A 12,615-nucleotide genomic window follows, 5' to 3' on the forward strand; every position below is an offset into this window, starting at 1 on the left:
CTGTCACTAGGCTTATAAAATCTTCCAGAGGGAGCCCCTCCCACCCTTTGTCCTCCAGTGACTTGGGGGGAGGGGGAGCTATGTGTATGTGTCCCCAAAACAAGACACAAGTTGAGTTAGTAATGTTTTATTGTGGAATTGGGTGGACTCAGGGGCCTTGTCACTTTTCAGCCCCTTCCTCACCCTGCTGGTCCAAGGTGAGCCTCTCCTGAACACTGAGCCATCCAGGCCTTTCTCTTGGCCCAGGGCTAGCATCTGGATAGCAAACCCTGGCCCCTGCTGTGCCCCCGAGGCTGGGGTGGAGGACGGAACAGACTCTCCCAATCCAGGTCCAGGGAGCCAGGCTGCTCATTGAGGCTGGGGGTCTTCTCTGTGGTCACTGCATTCTCCTTCACCAGGCACAGCCATGGGGGGCTGAAGGGCTGGCTGGGGAGAGAGGTGGGGGAGGGTCCTGTCCGTCACCCGTGGGCAGGATGCTAGGGTTTCTTTCAGTCCCTTCACTCAGGGATATTTGACCTGGTGGAGGTTTTGTCCCTCTACCCTGTGATCACACTTAAGGAGGAACTCCACCTTTTACAGTGGAGCCAGGCTGCCTGGTTTTGAATCCGCCTCTGCCTCCATCTGACCTGGAAGAGGCACCTCCAGCTCTCCTTCCCCACATCTCTACAGGAGAGTGCAGGATGGCAGGCTGATTGGATGAGTTTAAGTAATACTGAGAACAGCCTGGCACTTGTTTTATAGAAGAGAATAAGCCTTTCTCTCTTGGAGGTAAACCGAGTATTCTACTTCTGGCTTGGCCCTCCCTCCTTCCTCCCTGCTTCTGGCAAACTCTGGCTTGCAGGGAGCCTGCACCCCACTTCCCCTCCCTAACTCTGGAGGGTCCCTTATTCTTTGGTGGAAGCCTCTTGGAGGCAGTAGCGGGAGTCCACTGACAGGGAAGGTCTGAGCTAGGTCTAACAGCTCTAGTCTGATCTTAGGGCACTTCCGCTCTGGAGACCTCAGGCTCATGTAACGTGGAGGTGTGTCTCACGGGTATTTTGCAGGGTGAACATCAGATCCCAGCCACGTGCAAGAGTTTCAAACCCGGGTTCTCAATCCTGGCTGATTCCCCAGGGGAGCAGAAAGGGAGGCCTCCTTCCTGGGGCACACTTGGTATCCTCTTTGAACCCAACGTGCAGCTGGGAGGCTTGGTTTCCCCAGGCTAGGGGCTGCACTCACAGGGGGGTCAGGCTGGCCCGAGCTCAGGTGGGCATGCAGCAGAGCGGCCACCTCGTCCTGCTCAGCCTCCAAGGCAATGGCCAGGGCACTGGTGCCCTCCTGAGGGACAATGGGGACAGTCAGGTCCCTGGACCAAGGCATGGGTACCCTGCCATCCCCACGTCAACCCCATGGCGGCTCACATTGTCCAGGAGGGCCGGGTCGCAGCCTGGTTGGGCCAGCAGCAGCCGGACCGTGTCCAGGCGCCCATACTCGCTGGCACACATCAGCGCTGTGGCCCCATCCACATCCTGGGCATTTACATCTGCCCCACATGCCAGCAGGGCCGCCACCATGTCCTGGCGCCCGTGGCTGACAGCCAGCATGAGGGCCGTCTGTCCTGTCTGGGGAGGAAGAAGGGGACAGGGCTGGGGAGGGCTCTGGAGAAAGGGAGGTCAGAGACAAACCCAAAGTAGAAGGGACTCTAGCAGACTGGGACCCAGGGAAGAAATGTCCACGCACCTGGCTGGCCTTGGCATTAACGTTGCCCATATGGAAGAGTCTCTGAACCACGGCTATGTCCTCTTCTCGCCCCACAGAGGTGAGTGCAGCCAGCATGAGGGCTGAGTAGCCAGCCCGATTCTGATGGTCAACCTCACAGACCCCTGGGAGAGTGGGGGTGGGGGGTAGTCAGTCAACCAAGAAGCTGACACCCTCAGCCCAGCCTGGTTTACTTCTCCCCCCACAACTCAGGTTTGCCATCAATGTAATGGGGGTGATAACTGGATTATGAATTCTCTGTTTCCTCTGCCTCCAAGGTGCTCCCAGCCAAGAGCCACGTGGCTCCCTCCCCTTCAGGGTTCTGCTCAAGTGTGCTTATTGCAAGCTGGTTCAGAGACTTGGTTTGGTTTTCTGTTGTATCCCCCAGTACACAGAAAAAAACCTGCCACATAGTACAACCTCAATAAACCGATGTTCCTATTTTTGTGGCTATCACCCACGAAGCCACAATTATTGGCCCCCCACCCCCCAGAGAACTAGGTCAACTTGGGGCACCTGGGTGGCTCAGTCAGTTAAGCGTCCAACTCTTTGATTTTTGGCTCAGGTCGTGAGATCAAGCCCCATGTTAGGCTCTGCGCTGGGAGTGGAACTTGCTTAAGATTCTCCCTCTGCCTCTGTCCCCGCCCCCTCCCCAAAAACAAACAAAAAAAGCTATGTCAACTGGTCCACTCTGGTGTCCAAATCCACTCGTTTCCATGCAGCAGATCAAGAGAAATTTGGCCCAGCCACCTATTTAAAACCCTCCCACATCTCCCCATTTCTCCTGAAATACAGGCCATTGTCCACCATGGGTTCTGAGGCTGTTCCCTAACTTTTGTCCCTTCCTCTGGAACCCTTTCTCCTCCAAGCCTGTGTTACAAATAGAGTTGTTTCCCCCCCCCCCCCCCCCCGGAAAAGATACAAAGTCCTACCTACCCTGTACCTATGAATGTGACCTTAATTGGAAATAGGGTCTTTGCAAATGTAATCAAGTTAAGGTGAGGTCATTATGGTAGGCCCTATCCAGTGTGGCTGGTGTCCTTAGAAGAGACACAGACAGGCAGAGAAGAGAAGCTGCCATCAGCTACAGGATGCTAAAGATTGCAGGCAACCACCAGAAGCTAGGAGAAAGGCATGGAGCAGATTGCTTTGCTCTGAACTCCTAAGAAGGAACCAGGCCTGCCAACCTGGATTTTGGCCTCCTGAGCTACAAGAAAATGAATTTCCATTTTCTTAAGCCACCCACGTTGTGCTGCTTTGTTACAGCAGCTCAAGGAAAGGAGCACTGTGGTTACTGGCTGTTGCCTGTCCCTCACAGCACCTACTCTGGGCCCAGTTACCAAAGTGACTGATGCTGTTGTCCCCCACTGTTTGGAAAGTTCCACGAGGCTACAAAAGCTTGGGGAGGGGCGCTTGGATCAGGGTCATGGAGTGGATGCCCTATAGAGAGGGACTCAGACAATGGACTGGGGAGAAAAAGGGTTAAGGAGTATCTAAAGGAAGAGGGCGGGTTTCCTAGTTGTGTGGCCTGCCCTCTAGGTGCTCACTGCTTCCACAAGCTTCTGTGACACTGGTGGAGTGTGCTGGGTGGGGAGGGGCACACAGGAGTAACCAGAGTCGGGTCTCTGCAGGCTAGCAGGACACCCCCCACCTGCCCCTACCCTCTCCTTTCCCCTCCCCCGAGGCCTTCCTAAGCCAAAGGATCACCTCACTTGATTTCCTCACCTAGTTATGTTTTGTTGTGGCCCTGATCCCGATTTGTAATTGTTTCATGTTTTTACTTGATAATTGTCCATCTCCACTCCCCCTCTCCCCACAAGGCACAGGCTCACAGCCATACCCTCATGCGAGCTTGCTCATTCATTCAACCATCACTGTGTTCCGTGCTGGGGCCTGCCACGCAAGTAGGGTGAGGTAGAGGAGGGCCGTGGGGAGGAGTTTGAAAGGGGACATAAACGAGTAGTTAATGACAGAGGGTGAACAAGGAAGCAAGGGGACTGGGGGGCGGGCAGTAAAATGGAGGCAGGGGGAGCAACAGACAATGGTCCTGTGAGGGCCAAGCGTTGTTAGGGCCAGGCAACTGGAGAGCCGAAATGTTGAGAGGTGAGAGAAGAGACGAGACTGTGGAGGGGGCATGGTTACAGTGACATCAAGATCTTGGGGTGACTTTACAAATGTAAGGCTGGGGGCACCTGGGTGGCTCAGTCGTTGGGCGTCTGCCTTCCGCTCAGGTCTTGACCAAGCCCCGCATGGGGCTCCCTGCTCAGCGGGAAGCCTGCTTCTCCCTTACCCGCTCCCCCTGCTTGTGTTCCCTCTCTCGCTGTGTCTCTTTCTGTCAAATAAATAAAATCTTAAAAAAAAAAAAGTGTAAGGCTGATGTAGGGCAGAGGCCAAGGTGATGGGAGGAGGGGGGTCAAGGAACTGAGAAGCTTGGAGGTAAGAGTGATGCTCCATGAGGATACTGAAACTGGTGAGGGTTCCTGTGCAAAGAAGGAGAGCTGGCCCCGGGAGGGAAGAGTGATCTCACTTTGGAGGGAGAAGCCAAAAGAGGCGGTGGAGGGAATAGGGGTCTGATCAATAAGAGGCTCCAAGGTAGGGCTGAGGGAGGAAGGAGAAAAGTTCTGGAGGTGGAGATGAGGGGCAAGGATACACAGTCGCGTCCAGCCCCTGTGTGCCAGGGAGGTGAAAGGAAACAGCCCCTATTTGGGGAGTACATTAAGGTCTCAGGGCCCTGGGGGAGGGGAGGGACATGGCAGCAAGCAGACAGGGGCAGAGGGAATGATCGATGTGAGAACTAGAATGCCCAGGGCAAGGTCTGGGGAGTTGGAGCCCGGGGGGTGGGGTGGGGGGTTGAATGCAAGGAATAAAAGGTGTCCATGAAGGCTTGGGCTTCTTGTGACTGACCGCCATGCCTGCCTGCCCCAGTCCCCAGTCCCCTTTAAGGCAGATGCCTTGAATCATGCATTGTCCCCTCCTCCCAAGCTTGAGCTCCTGGTCCAGCAGGTCACCAAGATCTTCAGGGATGGGACAGACCTGTGTGTTTGGGGGCAGTGGGGTCAGGGAGGGAACAGTGGGACCTGCCTTGACCTGCAGTGAGAGTGAGAAGCCTCCAAGGGCAGGCCCCAGCAGATACTGGACCTGAAGGATGACACCCAGGAGGGCTCTTGGTGGGCAGTTTGTCTACTGCCCTGTCCCCTCTGCTGTGAGTCCCATGGGGAAAGTAGCTGTATGTGAGTGGCCCACCCCCACCCCAGCACCATACTAGTATCTAGTAGGTTTTTAATACATGTCTGTGGACTCAGGGACACCTGGGTGTGGTATCTCAGCTCCAGAGGGGGAAAGTTGGGGCAGGAAATGAGCAAGCAAGTGGCAGGGGATAGAAACGTGTAAAATGGAGTCACTGCAGGATGTGGGGGTGGAGGACAGGGCACAGTGGCCCAGCCTGGGAGGGTGGTAAGAACCCTGACCAGTGGGAGAGGCAGGTGGCTGGGTATTGGGGCCTAGGACTGAGGTGAGCATCAGGACTGGAGATTCAGGGACAGAATGCATGGTGACCACCGACTGGCCTCCTCCTGCGTGCCTGGCGCTATTCTACACCTGTTATTACAGCTGCCCAGGGAGGGTGGTGGTGCATCCCATTTCCCAGATGAGGAAGCTAAGGCTGGTGACACTAAGTAAGTCCTCTAAATTTAGGTCTACCTAACTTTAAAACCGGGTATTCTGGCACCCTGCAAAGTGAGAGGCAGGTGTCAGGGTAGAGCTCAAAGTGGAGAGGTCTAAAGGCCCTTGACAATCTCCCCAGGACACCAGGATCCTCTGACCCTGGAGGAAGGTGCTGACCGGTATCCAGCAGCAAGCTCGAGATGGTCAGGTTCCCGTGGGACACGGTGTAGTGCAGGGCTGTGTTCCCGTTGCCATCTGCCAGGTTCACCACGTGCGCCAGGAGCTCAGGTCCCAGGCGCGCCACCGCTCCCAGGACCCCAGCCACGGGCTCCGCCTGAGAGCGCCGCTGGCTGGACACTCGAAACCACTCCTGGGCCACTAGGCGCGCCGCGCCCTGCCGGGACCGGAGGAAAGACGTCAGAGATGGTCCGGATTGTGGTGGCAGGGAGGGCGTGGGGGCGGGGCTAGGAATCGAGGCGGGGGAGGATGGTCGCTGCTTGTCTGAGGGGGTCCGTGGGCCGCACCCTTTTGCAGGAGGGAGTACAGCCAGTGCGGGTCTCAGGCTCAAGCCAGCGGGGGTCCTCCCCTCTGGGAAAGAGCCTGTGGGAGAACCCAGAGTGGAGGAAGGCGGTGAGCGCTTGCCTTTGCGGAGTATGGGGGTGGGCCTGGGGCTTGGGGCGCACCCTTTTGGGGGAAACAGGGAAAACTTCAGCGCTCTCCCTGGGCGGAGATCCCTTTGGAGAGCCTGAGATCAGTGGAGGTCTAAGCGCCAAGGGGTGGAACTTGGGACCGCCCCCCCCAACTCTACGAAATCCGATGGGCTTCCCCTAGAGGGCGTCAGGGGAGGTCCCCGATGGGGCCCGCGACTCCATGTGTGAAGGGCTCTCGCTGGCACTCACGCCATCGCGGGCGATTCCGCGGGGCCGGCTCAGCTGCCGCTGCAGCGCTGCGCACGCCTCCTTCAAACGCGGGCTCAGCTCGCACCTATCAAGGTGGCCGGGAGAGGCTCAGGAGGCTCTGGGGGGGGGGGGTGCGCGCAGGACAGGAAAGAAAGCCCCCGTCCCCACTCCGTGACCGTAACGCCGCTCACCTCCCCTGCGCACGAGGCTGAGGTTCTGCCTCTGGCTCCGGCTGGGGCTCCGGCTGGGGCTCGGGCTCGGGCTCGGGTTCGGGTTCGGGTTCGGGCTCGGGCTCCGGTTCAGGCTCGGGGTCCAGGGCATCCTTGCCACTGTCGTCCCCGACATCCCTGCCGCTGCCATACCCGGACGAGCTGCTCCTTGGAGGCTCAGGAGCACCGTCCTCGCTGCCGCTGTCGCTGTCACTGTCGCTGTCGTCCTCGCTGGATGAGCTCTCGTACCTGGGGGCAGGGTGGGAGGCGGCCGCTGAGCCTCCCCTGTGGGCTCATTCTTGCGTCCTGCGAGGTGGGAGTGTCTGTCCCCACTTTACAGAAGAAGAAATAGGCTTTCCAAGACCACACTGCGAGTCAGGGGCAGAGCCAGGATTCAAACCCCAGTCTATGTCCCTGCAGATGCTGCCATGGGGAGGGGTAAAGTGCTCACTCTCCGTTGAGGACCCCAACAAACTGCAGGCTCTTGGGTCCTGGACTGGGCTGGGCTCCAGGTGTACCATCTCTCCTCTTCATGATGGATTTGAGGATGCCTGGCGGGTCAGATGAGGGTACTGAGTTCGAATCCAGAAGCCATCAAGCCAGGGCTTAGGCAGGGGTTGAGACTCACCCGCAGGCGCCACGGCTCTGTCCCCATCCGTGGGTCCCGACGGGTTCTCCTGACTCAGGCTAGGGGCCTCGGCGAGGGTTTCGGTCTGTGTGGCCTTTGCGGCACAACCCCACGGGGTCTGGGTGGCAGCCTCGCGCGGCTGGGGCTGGGCCGCCGCAGCTGCCTCCTCCTCGGCAGCCTCGCGGGCCTCCTCCAGCTGGCGCAGCCGGCAGCGCAGGAGCTCGCTCACCCCGCGCTGCTGCTCCAGGCTGGCGCGGAGCAGCTCCAGCTCGCGCTCGGCGGCCTCGGGCAACCCCAGCAGCGCCTCGGTCACCCACGCGTCCGACTCGAGGGTCTCGGGGGCCGCGTCTACGCTGGCCTCCCGGGTGTCCGGCACCGCCTGGGCCCTAGCGTCTTGGGTCTCGGGCACCGCCTGGACGCCAGCCTCCCGCGTCTGCGGCGCCCCGTCGGGGGTCCCGGTTGCGTCGGGGACCTCGAGTGCGCCCTCACTGCGCCTAGAAGCCGGCCCGTCGGGGCCATCGGCCCAGGGACTGGCCCTGGAGCGAACGCCGCGCTCGGAGGTGGCGAGGCGCTCGGTGAGGCGCCGCAGCTGGGTTAGCTTGTCGGGGCGCGCCTCAGCCTCCCCGTCGGGCTCCGGCTGCCAGCGTCCAGCCAACAGCCGCGCCTTCTCCGCACGCAGCGCGCGCACCTGCTCCTGCAGTTCGGGCAGCGCGCGCGCCTGGTCCTCGAGCTCGCGCAGGCGCCGCAGAGCCGCGGCCATCTGCTCGCGCACCAGCTGCAATTGCGCGGGACCGGGAGAGGCGGGGGCGGGGTTGGAGGCGGGGCTGGGGGCGGGGCTGCTGCGGCCAGATCCCCGCGGGCTGCGCGGGATGGCGCGGGCGGGGCTGGGCGCGCGCTCGTGCGCCTGCGCCAGCTCCAGCCGCCGGCTGGTTTCCAGGAGCGTGTGCTCGACGCGCGGGTTACGGACGGGTACGCACGGCGACAGCGGCGGCAGCAGGAGCCCCGAGGGCGCGCCCGGGGAGAGTGCGCCCGATGCTCCCCCATCGTCACTGGCCAGGGATTCGCTGGAGGTCCAGGCGCCTGGGCTTCGCGCGCCAGCGAGGCCCGCCCGGGGTACACGGGGGCGGCGCGGAGGCGGGGGGCCCGGGGCGCGGCGGGGGGCGGGACCGCGCTCCAGCTCCTCCACGTACTTGAGGAAGTCCAGGTCCAGGTGGAAGCCATACGGCGTCTCCACTGAGTAGGGCGAGCTCGGGCTGCGGGCGCCCGCGGTGGGGCCGGGGCCCAGGCGAGGGCCGCCCAGGTCTGCAGGCATGATGGGGTGTTATGGGCGTCAGGCTGGGAGAGGGGGACGACCCGGGAGAAACTGGACAGATAGAGCTCGTCCCCCACCGCCCCAAGACAGTCCTGCAGGGCTCCACCTGCAGCAAACCCTGTACACATGCCGTTGCGCACATGCATGCCCGAGGACCAAATGCCTATCTGCACCAAACAGTCAAGCAATCCCACCCACCTACTATGTGCCAAGCACTTTTCTAGGCGCTGGGGACACATCAGTGAACAAGACAGACAAACCCCTGTCCTCTTATAGGAGACAAATAAACATGATCATTCCAAATGATGCTTAGGGCTAATAATAATAACAGATGAAATACAAAATAACTGGAGAAGGTGTGTGATTTTGGCTCTAGTTGTCAGGGCAGGTTTCCTGTGGAAGGGACTTAAAAGCCGAGCACTGAAATGACGAGGAGGAAGCAGTTGGGGACAGAAGGTTCCTGAAGGAAAACAGAGCAAAGGCCCTGGGATATAGTGAGCAGGGTGGGCAGGAGTTAACAGTGAGGTGGAGGTGAGGGTGCCCGAAACAGAGTGAAAGAAGGGAGAGGAGTAGAAGAGGCGGGTTGGGACCAGATCGTGGGGGGCCTCCCTGGTCCGCAATGAGGCATTGGGATTATATTACACGTGTGATAGGGCACCATAAGCAGGGTTGAAGCAGGGCTGTGACATTTCCAATGGACCTTTAGAAAGGGCTCTCTAGCCACATGCACAGGTGGGAACCACAGGTGGGAACCACATGGGCACCAAGTATCAATCCATGCACACACATGTATCCCACTTTGCACACTCACCGGGCAGGTTCTGATTCAGGGCAAACTTGGCCATGTTTTCTGAAGTAGCTGCAAGACACACCCTGGAAAATGTCCCCAGAGGTGTTGAGGATGGAGCTGGCCCCATCCCTTTAGAGTCAGCCTGGACTCTAAGTAAGTAAACAGACTCCCACCCACCCTCCCACACACATATGTCCTGTCCTCCCTGCTCCCTCAAGAGGCCTTGAAACTTTGGAATGAATGAATGTGGGCATCTCCACGTCCAGGCCTCAGCCTGCTGGGGAGGAGGGGGCAGGAAGGGCATCAAGAGGATAAGGGAGGAGAGTGATCAGAGAACATGAGTAACTGGGTGTGGGGGCAGGGAAGGATCATTCCAGACCTGCCAAGTTGTGTCAGTCCCAGGGCAAAATTAGAAATTGATGCTCAAAGGGATGAGGTGTGAACCTTCAGAAGAAGAAGGTGAGAGTTGGAAGCCCTTCATGGGCTCATCAGAAAATCATCTGGTCAGATTCTGCATATTAAAAAAAGAACAAACATAGGATCATTTGAATTCTTTTCTCCTTAGAGAAATGCAAACAAAATATAATTGTGCATCTGAGTTTTTACCAAGTCACTTGTGAGAGCCTTATGGGAATGATGGAGAGGTTGTGGGCCAGATGCACCAAGGATGCAACTCAATGGATACCGATCTCCCTAGGATGTCTCTAGTGGAGTGCCACGGTGTTCTGCTCCTGACTTGTAAGAGTCTGTAATGGAACCATAAGTACCCAGGTTGTCAGAGCTGTGGCTATACGTGGGGCTGGGAGGACTCTTCGGGAAACATGACGGAGGCTCTAAGAAACTGAGGGAGACTGGGCCACATCTCATGTGATAATTAACAAGGACAATCAGAAAGCACGGTAGGAAAGATGGGGCTTTGAAGAACCCACATGAAAAACCTTCGAGGAGGAGAAAGCAGCTTGTCTCGAGTGCCTACTGTGTGCTCCACCTGATTAAATGCAACCCCCATACAATCCTGCAAGGAAGATATTATCATTCACATCTTCCAGATGGCGAAACCAAGGCACAGAGCAAATAGGTCAGCTGTCTGTGGGAAATGCCCTCAGATTGGGCTCTGCCCATCTTCCAGGGACCCCTTGCCCACCCAGCCTCACCATCAGGTGCCTGCCAGACCCATCTGTCCTCTTCCTGACCCCGTGCTCAATGTGCCAACCACCTGGCAACCTTTGTCATCACCCCCCTCCAGCCTCCCGCACTCCTGATGACCACCTCTGTGGCTAACACTCACCAGCCATTGAATACCCCCTGCTCCACTGCTTGGAGGACTCTGCCACTCCCGACCTATGCCCCTAAAACCTCCCTCACCCCGAGGCAGACAGGGCCCCTTCCAGTCCTGAAGCAGCTGTTTCCTGCCCCCTCACACCGGCTGAGAGGGGCAGGCCAGCAGGGCAGCCACACAACTTGTTTTCAGGAAATGCCAGGGAAGAGTTGTGTCCTGGAAAAAAACCTGGGCTGACTTAGGGGTCTGGGCCCTGGGATAGAGTGAGCAGGGACACGTAGGGGTCTGGGTCCCACAGCCAGCAGTGTGACTCAGTGGGCTCAGCCCCCTCCTCTGGTGACCTGGTCACACCCGAATTTGAGGCCCTGGGAACTTAAAAAAAAAAAAACAAAAAACAGCGGTGGGCCATCCCTAAGACCCTAATCAGCTAGAGCAGCTGGGCTAGGCGCTGGGCTAAGTAATAACAACAACAACAACAATACTTTTGCCATTTACTATGGGTCACCCTCTACTATAAGCAATTTATGGCTATTGACTTAAAAAGAGAAAAGATCCTAGCTAAACCCTCTGAGGGAAGTTTTCTTATCATTATCCTTTACCCCACTGCAGATGGAGAAACTGAGACACAGAGAGATTAAGTGGTCCTTCCGAGGTCACACATAGGCAGCGGCAGGATTTTAACTCAGGCGGTTTTGCCAGTGTTTCTGCATTGGCCACCCACTTGATGGCCTTCTAGAAGCAGCCCTCCCCTCCAGGGCAGGGGCAGAAAGCCGGAGGGGGTTCATCCCTCCCTGCCTGCATCCCTGCCTACCCCTGCGTGTTTCCCTAATGGGGGAAGAAGCAGGCCCACACCGCGGCGGCTCCAGGGTCTGCAGCCTCACCAGAATGGGGGCGCGGCTGCCCTCCCCTCTTCTCTGCTCCCTACGGGAGGTGTCAGCTAGATCGGATCCTCTGCCTGAGACCCCCTCATTAGGCCATCAGAGCCGACGCCATACGCCCCCACTCCCGCCCCAGGGTCTATTTCGGGACTCCGAGTTGTGATCAGGAAACCCGAAGGGTGGGGGACTCGGCGGGTAGTGCGGATCCCAGTCCTGGGGATAGGGGTTTCTTCCCGGCTTGAGGCCCCGAATGGTAGCACCCCCTACAGTTGGGGCGGGATTCTCAGACCCCTGACGTGGGGGTGAAGGCTGATGCTGGTGGAAGGGGGAGATACTCATGTACCTCCCACCCCCAACACACACACACACACACCCACCCACCCACCCCCGGGAGGGCCTCGTAGAGACAGAGCAGTTTCCTGCAGGAAACGCCGCCGGGCGGTTCCATCCGCTACCCATTGTCTGCTGGCCCGGGGGCCGTCCGTCCCTCCCCCCAACACCGTTTCCGTATCACCCCCCACACCCAGGTCCAGAATGAGGGGCTGGAACCAGGTCCCCAAGCTCTCCAGGAGCGACGCTGGGAAAGTCCCGGAGTCGGTTGGGGCGCTAGGGGGCGAACAAGCCGCCCACTTGGCTCCTAAGGGCGGGTGAAGGGCGATCTCACGAATCCAGAGTCCCCAGCTCTGCTCGCTGCCCACCTGGGGCTCCCAGTGTGGGAGGGGTCCCAGCCAGAGGACACGAAGCCCGCCCCATCGCAGGGCACTGAGCCCGCAGGAGGCGCAGTACCCCTTCCCGGTACGTCCCCTAATACCTCCCAGAACCCCCATCGGTGGCCCCGAAAACTGGCGCATTACCTGAAGCCGCAGCCCCCGCCGCGCCCGCACCCGAGCCCGCCCCCTCGAAGCTCGGGGACGGGTTATCAAGGCCTCGACCCTAACTGATGGCCACGCCAGCCAACCAGCACCCGCTGCTTTCCGAGCTGTCCAATGGTGACGGGGGTGGGCGGTGCTGGCCCGGCCCGAGTGTGGGGCGGGGCTGGGGGCGGGGCCTGAAGTGACTGTCCCCGTGCGCCTACTGGCAGAGAAGGGTGGGTAGGTAGGGGGCGGGGGCGGGGGCGTGGGGGGGACGGCCAAGTGCCGCCCAGCGCAGGACTAAGGAGCTTGGATTTGATCCACTGGGCGCTAGGGAGCCATGGGAAGACAGCAAGAGACTAACCTGAT

The 12,615-nt window shown here is 59.1% G+C and overlaps 1 protein-coding gene across 1 annotated transcript; it reads right to left on the minus strand.

The window, feature by feature from the left end:
• Window positions 1–111: 111 nt before the first annotated feature.
• Window positions 112–12,280, minus strand: KANK3 (KN motif and ankyrin repeat domains 3). Its single transcript, XM_021705340.2, has 13 exons — window positions 12,250–12,280; window positions 9,845–9,984; window positions 9,618–9,749; window positions 9,260–9,321; window positions 7,137–8,438; window positions 6,960–7,059; window positions 6,491–6,757; window positions 6,300–6,384; window positions 5,578–5,794; window positions 1,720–1,862; window positions 1,401–1,601; window positions 1,219–1,317; window positions 112–426 (listed from the first exon to the last, which is right to left on the minus strand). Exons 4-13 carry the CDS (start codon window positions 9,291–9,293, stop codon window positions 349–351), a joined length of 2,526 nt encoding a protein of 841 aa, XP_021561015.1. The 5' UTR covers window positions 9,294–9,321; window positions 9,618–9,749; window positions 9,845–9,984; window positions 12,250–12,280; the 3' UTR covers window positions 112–348.
• Window positions 12,281–12,615: the final 335 nt, after the last annotated feature.

The sequence above is a fragment of the Neomonachus schauinslandi genome, chromosome 1, assembly GCF_002201575.2.
Source record: "Neomonachus schauinslandi chromosome 1, ASM220157v2, whole genome shotgun sequence".
NCBI classification, from domain to species: domain Eukaryota; kingdom Metazoa; phylum Chordata; class Mammalia; order Carnivora; family Phocidae; genus Neomonachus; species Neomonachus schauinslandi.